Source organism: Schistocerca americana, chromosome 9, assembly GCF_021461395.2.
Source record: "Schistocerca americana isolate TAMUIC-IGC-003095 chromosome 9, iqSchAmer2.1, whole genome shotgun sequence".
In the NCBI taxonomy this organism is placed as follows: Eukaryota; Metazoa; Arthropoda; class Insecta; order Orthoptera; family Acrididae; genus Schistocerca; species Schistocerca americana.
Window position 1 is genome coordinate 3194818 of NC_060127.1, and position 10494 is coordinate 3205311.

The 10494-nt window shown below is 40.2% G+C and overlaps 1 protein-coding gene across 1 annotated transcript in view; it reads left to right on the plus strand.

The window, feature by feature from the left end:
• LOC124551115 overlaps positions 1–9739 on the plus strand; it is a 409786-nt gene extending 400047 nt beyond the window's left edge. Inside the window, exon 10 of the mRNA XM_047126062.1 lies at positions 8991–9739. Within this exon, the coding sequence (XP_046982018.1) occupies positions 8991–9045 (55 nt within the window). The 3' untranslated portion in view covers positions 9046–9739. The remainder of the gene's footprint in view (positions 1–8990) is intronic.
• The last annotated feature ends 755 nt before the right edge of the window (positions 9740–10494 follow it).

Here is a 10494-nt window from a genome sequence, read left to right on the forward strand (position 1 = left end):
AGTACCTCCTAATTAGTTACGTGATCTACCCATCTAAGCTTCAGCACTCTTCTGTAGCACCACATTTCAAAAGCTTCTATTCTCTTCTTGTCTAAACTATTTATCTTAAAAGTTTCACTTCCATCCATGACTACACTCCATACAAACACTTTCAGAAAAAACTTCCTGACACTTGAATCTATACTCAATGTAACAAATTTCTCTTCTTCAGAAACGCTTTCCTTGTCATTGCCAGTCTACATTTTATATCCTCTCTTCTCCGACCATCATCAGTTATTTTGCTCCCCAAATAGCAAAACTCCTTTACTACTTTAAGTGTCTCATTTCCTAATCTAATTCCCTCAGCATCACCCGACTTCATTAGACTACATTCCATTATCCTCGTTTTGCTTTTGTTGATGTTCATCTTGTATCCTCCTTTCAAGACAATGTCCATTCTGTTCAACTGCTCTTCCAAGTTCTTTGCTGTCACTGACAGAAATACAATGTTGTTGGCAAACCTCAAACATTGGGCATAAGCAACAACCCTGTCTCACTCCCTTCTCAACCATTGCTTCCCTTTCAGGCCCTGCGACCATTATAACTGCCATTTGGTTTCTGTAAAAGTTGTAAATAGCCATTTGCTCCCTTTATTTGACCCTTGCTACCCTCAGAATTTCAAAGAGAGTACTCCAGCTAAAACTGTCAAAAGCTTTATCTAAGTCTACAACCACTATAAATGTAGGTTTTCCTTTCCTTCATTTATCGCCTATAAGAAGTCGTATGGTCAGTATTGCCTTCCATGTTCCTACATTTCTCTTTAATCCAAACTGATCTTTCCTAAGATCAGCTTCTACCAGTTTTTCCATTCTTCTATAAAGAATTTGTGGTAATATTTTGCAGCCATGACTTACTAAACTGATAGCTCATTAATATTCACACCTGTCAGCACCTGCTTTCTTTGGAACTGGAATTATTAATTCTTCATGAAGTCTGAGGTTATTTCGCCTGCCTCTTATGTCGTGCTCATCAGATGGGAGAGTTTTGTCATGTCTAGCTATCTCAGGGCTATCAGCAGTTCTAATGGAACGCCATCTACTCCCAGGGCATTGTTTCAACTTAGGTCTTTCAGTGCTCAGTCAAATTCTTCTTGGAGTATCGTATCTCCCATCTCATCTTCATTCACATCCTCTTTCATTTCTATAATATTGTCCTCAAGTACATCTCCTTTGTATAGACACTATATATACTCCCATCTTTCAGCTTTCCCTTCTTTGCTTAGGATTGGTTTCCCAGCTGAGCTCTTGATATTCATAAACGTGGTTCTCTTTTCTCCAGAGGTCTCTTTAATTTTCCTCTAGGTAGTATCTATCTTTCCCCTAGTGATAAATGCTTCAAATCCTTGCATTTGTCATCTAGCCATTCCTGCTTAGGAATTCAATCTAGCATGTGTGCTCTCTGGTACCTGTAAGTCATTTATAAGTAATTTGTATTTGTCTGGAATTGTTAAGCATGAAATTAAGAGTTAGACTGTTATGTTTGGACCCTTGCATAATCAGAAACCATCACTATTTCAATCCTTGTTTAGTTTCTTAATTCTCTTTGATCTTTAAAGTGTCCCCCAATTTCTTAGCTGAACCATTTGTGAGATCAAGAACAGGAATATGCAAGGTGTTGAAACTTAATGTTTTCCTCCTTTAAATTGAATTTTATTCCCACTGTATAGTTTATTTACATGACAATCTGTCTTCTAGTTATTTAATTTCTGCGTCTTATAACTGAACTCCAATTCTTTTCAGCTGGTTACCAGACTTCCTTTTTTGTTAATGCTTTTTTTTTACATTCATTTTTACTTGCAGTTCCATTTATGATTCTTCCTATGTATAAAACAATACAAAATCCAGGATGGAATGTAACAGTATTATGAAAAGGATAGTTGCTACTCACCATATAGCGGAGATGCTGAGTCCCAGATAGGCAAAACAAAAAGACTGTCAGAAAGTGGTATTTTAACCATCAAGGACTTCGTTGGAAATAGACAGCGCACACCCACATTGTATTTGCAATCCATATGACGGCAAACCGGAATAGGTAATCAAAGCCCTGGTGAAGGATGTGGTTGAGCCCTTCGGCAGGGCCTCGATTACCTATCATAATGCACTGAAATGAGGAACATCCTACATGAGATCCTTCCCATCCCTCTAAATGGGTGTTCCATCGCCCACTCAATTTCCACAACATCCTAGTCCATCCCTATGCCACTCCAAATCCCTTGCCACAAGGATCATATCCTTGTGGAAGACCCAGATGCAAGACCTACCCAAACCACCCACCCAGCAGTTCCTATTCCAGTCCTGTCACAGATTTATCCTACCCCATCAGGGGCCGGGCCACCTGTGAAAGCAGTCACGTCATATACCATCTCTGCTGCAGTCATTGCACAGCTCTTTATATTGGTATGGCTACCGACCAGCTGTCCACCAGGATGAACGACCACCGCCAAACTGTAACTGAGAGGAAAGTAGACAATCCTGTGGAACAACGTGCTTAATTTCAATGGCTGCTTCACTACCTGAGCCATCTGGATCCTCCCTTCTACCACCAGCTTTTGTGAGCTGCACAGGTGGGAGTTATGCTTAAAACACATTCTCAGCTCCTATGATTATCTTGGCCTCAAACTTATGGGAACACACTGTCCCTACACCCTCCACCCAACAGAGTAGTGCGCAAGGTGCAGAGTTGAAAGTGTAGTTCACAATGGCAGGAAATGCGGGAATGGAGCAGCTAATGAAGGGCTTCGGTTGGCCACTGGGGCATTCCGAACTAGCCCCATACCAAGCCTCTGTGCAGAGGGTGATGAACTGCCACTTGATATGCGGCGACGGCTACTTACAGTATTCCAGGCATATAAAACTTTGTCCACACCAAACACACCAGCATACCATACCGTTGCTCAGCCTCCTCTGGCACAGTTATTTCATAACCGGCAACGTGCGACGCAGCCCTACGGGATTCGTGCACAGGATTGCCTCACTGCGATGTCTATGGCTGGTCTTCGTATTTTACGTCGCGGTTGGAGTAGATTTCCACCTTGGCTCCTCCGGAGACCCAAACTTATTTTAGATTTGACTAATTTTACGAAAGAGAGCACACCAGATTTTAGATTCCAATCTCTGTTTTTTAACATTTTAGATGTGCATCACGGTTTCACTGTCGTTTACACTGATGGCTCCAAACAGGAGAATTTCCTTGGCTGTTCTGTGGTGTTCCCTAATCATGTTACCCGGATTCGCCTCCCTGCTGAATATACTGTTTTCGCAGCGGAGCTCCACGCGATCCTGAAGGCACTGGAGCAGATAAATCGTGTTTGGGGTGATTGATTTCTTCTCTGCTCTGATTCTCTTAGTGCCTTACAATCACTGCAGAACCTGTACCTGACTGAAGAGATGGTCCAGCTCATATATGACCAGCTGTACTTTCTCCAACGGCGGGGTAAGGAGGTGTCCTTCTGCTGGGTGCTTGGTCATGTGGGAATAAGGGGCAATGAACAGGCCGATCGGGCTGCCAATGAGGCCTGCAGAGAGCAGGATGTGGTCCAGTGTCCTATTCCCTTGCAGTCTGTCATCTCTGCACTCCACAGGAAGTGCATGGAGTTGTGGGAGGACGAATGGCTGGCAGTGACGGCCAATAAACTGCGTTTGGTAAAGTCAACAACTCGGCTGTGGCGTTCCTCCTGCCGGTTGCTCAGGCGGGAAGAGGTGGCCCTCACACGTCTTCGGATCGGGCACTGTCCTCTCACACATAGCTTTTTATTACAGCGGGAGGATCCTCCGTTTTGTGATGCTTGTGGTGTGCACATCTCTGTCCGGCACATTTTAATAGACTGCATTTTATACCGTGATGCAAGGTCAGAAGCACAAGTTGATGGGGATCTGCCCTGTGTTTTAGCTAACGATGAGATGTGTGTGTCTAGGGTTTTAAAGTTTTGTCATGTGTCTGGACTCTGGCCTAAACTTTTAGGCTGGAGGTTTTAGTGTATTGCAGAGTGGCTGACTCCTCCCTTTTTTCCTTGCGGTCAGCCACCCACTTCCATCTGCTACATTGTTTTAGCTCCCTCTACCATTTTCTTCCTGTGTTGTCTATGTTTTACTGCTGACACCCTGCTTCATCCCACGCTTCGGTGTGGGTGACCACATATTTTTCAACGATTGTTCTCCGTGTTTTATGTTCCGTTTTATGTTCTGAATTTTTTTTTTCTTGACACCCGTCTCACTATGTTACTGAATGGGTGCTGAAGTCCTTGCTGTCGTGTGCCCAAAAACCACTCTACTACCACTACTACTACTACTCCACCCAACAGTTTCCACCCTCTCTGTCGTATCACCTCCTCCACATTCTCGTCTCCCACCCTGTGTGTTTGCTGCCCTCTGCCAATGCACCCACCCATCTTTCCCCACTCCTCTCCTTTTTTGCTCTGTTTTCCCCACCTCTCTGCTCCACGACCTTCTGATGCTTCACCTGTTGGCAGTCTAGTCCCTGCACACTCCACCAGACAGAGTTCTTCTCTCTCCCCACCTGTTCATTGCTATCTCTTCTCCTCCATGCCCTCTCCATATAGCTGCATTCATTCCATGTAACAGTTGCATTCTGCTCCAAGCTGCTGGAGTTGTCAGTCATGTGTGTGTGAGGCATGTGCTTGTTTTTCTGATGAAGGCTATGGCCAAAAACTTGGGTGTTGGTGTCTTTTAATGATGCCTGTCTGCAACTTAACATGCCATCTTTATGCTAAGTAGCAATCTATCTTTTCCTACATTGCTGATATTTCAGCCTGTAGTTTCCATTGTTGTATCTTGTATAAAAACTAGTCCACAGGACTGTCTGGTTGGTATTTTTGATGTCCATCATACTGGTCTTTCTCGAATTAAAAAACTTTCTATAAAATTACAACGGCTGGCCAAAACCCCCCTTCAGGAGGCAAGATTTTAGAATTTCCAGTAGACACATTCTTAGTTTTCAGAATAGTTAGTTCCCTCTTCAAGAATTGGGACTTAGGTTAAGGAAGGTTAGAAAGGAGAAGTGTGTCTCTCAGATTCCAGGATAAGAAGGCACTATCTGTTGTCAGTCCAGAAACAATACAAAGACAGAGTGAGAAATAAAGGTGGATAGAGGAAGAGAGGTGATAAGTGACATGAACAGTGTATGGTAATTAAAAACTGGAAAGTAGCTTGGAATAAAATAAAGAGAAAGCTTATGTGAGAGGAGAAGGGGCAGAATGAAAACAGAAAAGAAATAAATAAAAAAAATGGAGTGGAAGGCTGTTTATTAACACAGGTTAAATCCAGAAGGATTTTGGGATGTGAAGATATGTTGGAGAGCAAGTTTCCATCCACAAAATTCTGGGAAACTAGTAAATGGTGGGATGATATGAATAGCACAAGGTGGGAGAGAAAGACCTGAATGGAGTCATTTCTCTAGGTGTCAAGGGGTTTATTAGTGGAGCAACTCACGCGCTTTCCCATAGATGAACTGAATAAGATGAGCATTCACTTCACTCGAGTCTTGCTACAGAGCTCACTCACCAGCTAGGTACCAGATGTTATTCCTATTCGGAACACTGTGCATTGTGTTGTAGGATTTGCCAGTGGTGTGGCTGGAGTAAGAGGTAGTGGGTGGGGGAACGAGACACATATTGCGACAAGAAGGTTTGCAGAAGTAAGAAACTCAGGGTGCAAATAATAATCTCAGAATGTCATACAGTTTGATGAGGATGCCACCGAGATCGTGAAGGCAAAGGAAGGTGATCCGAGGTGTGAGTTAGAGAAAGCAGTGGCGTTGGCCAGGAGCAGGATGCTTGTGAGTTGTCAGAAGGATTTGTTTGTGGATGAGATCTGTGGAGTAGAATGAGTAAGGTTGCTTGTGTAATGTTGAGGGTTTTAGTAGCAGAGCTTGTCACTTTTCCATAGCTGAATTGAATTAAACAGGTGCTGTAACATGAGTCTGTAATATGTTGTCCTGAGAGCTTTCTCATCCTCAAGTTTTGCTGTTTTTGGATCTGGTAGATTTGAAATTTCTTGAAGATCTGAAAGATCTGTGTGGCTATCTTTTCACGCAGTGTATCTGTGTGCTGTCCCCTTGTCATATGCTTATCTACATCATTTGCTAACAACTCTGACCACTGTCACACTCTTTATTTTAATATTTACTTTATACAGTTCATTCTTTTTCATTTTAAACATTGTAGATGTTGTTTTGGAATGATTTATAAGTAAGATTGTTTTATGGTAAACACTTATAATTTCAGTGTTCAAGACATTCATTTTCACCCTCCTCTTCTCTCTGATGTGTGAAGATAATTACCGTGTTGTCAGCGTACATCATAAGTTTGAGACTAACATTGTGCAGGAAACCATTTACGTAGAGAATACGATGTAGGTATTGGCCCAAGTTCTGGCAGACTGAAGTTTTGACCCGGTACACTCAACTCCCGTGAAAGTTGAGAGTCTGAGATCGGGCTCCAGTCGGCTGCACAGTATTAATCCCTTGGGAGCACCTACTGCAATGTCTTTTATATGGTATGAACCACAGCTTTATTTCTGAGAAAGAAATAGTGTGTTATATAAAGCTTTAATGCTAACTGATTTCAAATAAAAGGCGAATATATCACTCGAGTATTGTCTTTTTACCACTGCATTCATGCAAACTTGCTATTCTTTTCCACTTGTCTCCTGTATACTATCAAAAATTGTGCCCCTTCCACAGAATCATACAATACAACAGTTATCCATTAAATCCATTTAAAATGAAATTAAATCAATGATCTATGAAAATGAACATACATTTACTGTATTGTAATTTAAATTTTAAAATAAGAAGTCACTTTACCTTTATTCTTATTAGTCTCTCTGTTATAAAATCATGTAGGAGCCTATACACTTTTATGTCTTCTGTTACTAAATGGTTTTTAATGTTTATTGGTAAAGCAGTGCCAGAGGACATCAGACACTACTTTAGTTTTGTAGTTTCTTAATGTCTCATGTAACGGTCTTCCCGTACTCATACAAAAATGGTGTGATCACATTGAGAAGGTAGAGATGTGCCAGAATCTCCCGTGATCGAATCAAAGTTGTGTCATTGTCACTATAAACTTTTTGCAGTATCTGCAGTTTTTGTATGAAGGAGATTAGATTCCACTGCAGCATAGTGTCCCCCTTTAATTTCATATGACTGATGGAGGTTTTTGTCCCATTGGACCCTGACTATTGTCCTTACATTATGTAGCAGATCGTGTGGTGGCACTTTATAATGTTTCACTGAGCCAGTGCAGAACATCGACTTCATCAATTCCCTATATTCTGCTGTGCATCTTCAACTAAAACGTGACAGATGTCTTATTTATGTGGGGATGCTCCTGAACTCCATCTATGTGGTATACAGGGCAATATGTTTACAGATAAACAAACAAGTAAATGCTGTTATCTTTTAAAGATTCTTAAAAGAACATAATGACTGTCATCGACCCAAAGTTCGGTTTGAACACCTCGTGCTTCACTAGGTACGATCTTGTCGGAGTCGGTGTGCCGTTGTCTACCTGAGACTTCTGATCTGTCTCACCCACTCAGTTATAGGGAGACCTGGAGTTGAACTCGAATTCAGAACCATGATGCATCTCAGCATTTTTCACATTAACAAACATTGGCAGAGATGGAAGAAGTGATGAGTGATGTATATTAATTCTAGGACTGACCAGGGATCGAATATGAGACCTTTGGATCTGTAGTCTGGCACTCTAGCACAGAGCCAATGGGCAATGATGGTCTGTAATTGGTGCTTAAGGGCACAACCACTAATTAGTGGCTACTGTGCATATTTTCGTGCTCGCCTGAAATACAGCCTCATATTCAGCTCAGGGAACCTTTAGAATTGAAAAGGCAGCTCAGCTACACAACCGAGTAAACTATAGTTAAAATATAATAAGATAGTAAGGAAAGTTCTAGAGAAGGTAAATAACTTAAGAGTAAATGAGGTCACTCACCGAACAGTAGAAACGTTGAGTCATCAATAGGCACACACAAAAGAGAGTGAAAACTTTGGTAGCTTTCGTAAGAAATCCTTTGACGTATTGGAGTGAGTGTGTGTGGTTTTGTACTGTAGCCCATCAAAGGATTTCTTCCAGAAACCAGCAAAGTTTTCATTCTCTTTTGTGTGTGTCTGCATACATCTAAATGCTTCTGCTATTACTCCTGAATTATAAACTGTGGTTTAAATACTTAAAGTGCTACCATTGTTGTGCATCTATATTATAGACACACTAAAGTGTATTAAGGGTGACATACACAATCACAGTACTAGATTAAAAGGAGAAAATCATAAAATGTATTGTAAGAAACAGGCTGTTGAAATATCTAGTATAGAATATCTGCAGTACCATTGCTTCTGTTCTACATGTACATCTATAGCTACACAGATACTCCACAAGCCACCGTACAGTGCATGGTGGAGGATACACTGTACCACTACTTGTCATTTCCTTTCCTGTTCCACTCGCAAATAGAGCAAGGCAAGGACGATTGTCCATATGCCTCTGTATGAGCCCTAATTTCTCATGTCTTATTTTTGAGGTCCTTATGGGCAATATACATTGGCAGCAATGGAATTGTTTGGCAGTCAGCTTCAAATGCCAGTTCTCTAAATTTTCTCAATAGTTTCTGTTCAGTAAATGAGTACATGAATTCATAGTGTATATACATGTTAAGGTGGTTATTTTCTCTTGTGAATACTATGATTTGTCTGCTGCCTCAATCATCTGGTATATTGTACTGCATTCATCAAAGGAGCTAAATAAATAAATAATCTTTCAGGCAATGTAACTTAATATTTCTCCAATCACTTTTATTGTTGAGTTGGGGCATAGTCCGAGACTATAATAATGGCAACTTATAAAGCCAAAGTTTGCTGCAAAAGTATTCATCTTCGACAAATGATTAAAAAATAAAACTTATCTTTTTTTCTAGGTTTGTTGAAATATTGGATGAACTGAAAGAAAAGCTACTCCAGTGTGACGAATGAAGCATTAAGAAACACACAGAACCATGCTGCCATAAGGCACGTCATCTACCTCTACACCCAGTCGTGGATGCAATAAGCACTTGCTCGTATCGTAATACACGCCTCATTGTTTCATATTTCTGTTTAACGTTTTTGATCATCTGAAGAAGGCATGGAGGATGAAACTGAATGATCCAAAGTCAAGGTGGCAGTAATAAAAGCTTTGCTCATTATTAGTAATAATTCTGTCCAGAATTCCGTCCTTCAATAGTGTATGTTCATTTTTGTAAATAACATATTGGTCATAAATACAAGCATCACAGCTGTAAATATTAGACACTTCATGAGATATCTCAGGTAAAATAAACTGTATTTAAAAAATTCTTACTTGCATATTTTCTAATGGCTTTTTGATGTAACATAGGTAGCAAGCAAGTTATAAGCCAGCTGTCCTGAAGATCAGGCAGCTACCTCGTGTACACGTTGGAGCACATATAGCCTTCTCAGGGAAGCCACAGGCAGAATGTCACATGCTGTCATATAATGTCATCTCATTTGCTCACTTGTAGACAATTTACATGTATGAATGTCACACAGTATGTGTACAATGCTTAAATTTTTCATAAAACACATATGTAAAAACAAGACCATATTTATATATACTGGCATATTACATAGTATCTAGTACAACAGTACATAATGGGCTACACATGAATACAGAGAAAAACAGTCACTTATCTTACCGCACTACCCTGTACACTACATATACCACTTGAACTTTGTTTATAATATAACAGAAAGAATCTTTAATGTAACATATAATAAAAGTATTATCACAATAGTATGTGTGCACAAAACAAATTCTTCACATGCATTTCTGTGCTTATGTCACAGCTTACTATTTGGTAATAAACAGTCATCATACTGGGCTTTTCGGTATAGCTCTATATGGGCAAGCAAAATTTAAAAAGTGTTTCAGTCTATTTCTGGGTTTTTGTAGTTTGTTTATGTTCTTCAGACACTGAGGCAGCCTGCTTGACCTGATTGTGTCTGGTAGTTTATTGACTCACCGGTCAGTGTACACTGCTGCATCAGTAATATTGTAATAGATCCTGGCAAAGCAAGCCATTACAAATTGTTCAATTACTTTCTAAATTTATCACATTTCTCTATCTCCTTGCTATTATCATTTGTACTTTACTTTTATCTCCATTTATTACTTAATCATCCATATACAGTCTTAATTATAGTTGTCGATCTTTGAAAACTCTCAGCTCACAATTGAACACAACTGTAACATTTGAGCACAGTTTGCTATCGTTAACCTATTCCATGAATGTTCATTACGATCCGAGAGCCTGAGCGACCTATCTTTATCGTAATTTTTCTAGCCAGACTATGGTTTTGATTCGATTTGAAAAGCATAAGTGTCAACTTTTTCTCTATAGAATTAGATTCACTGAAATGAAA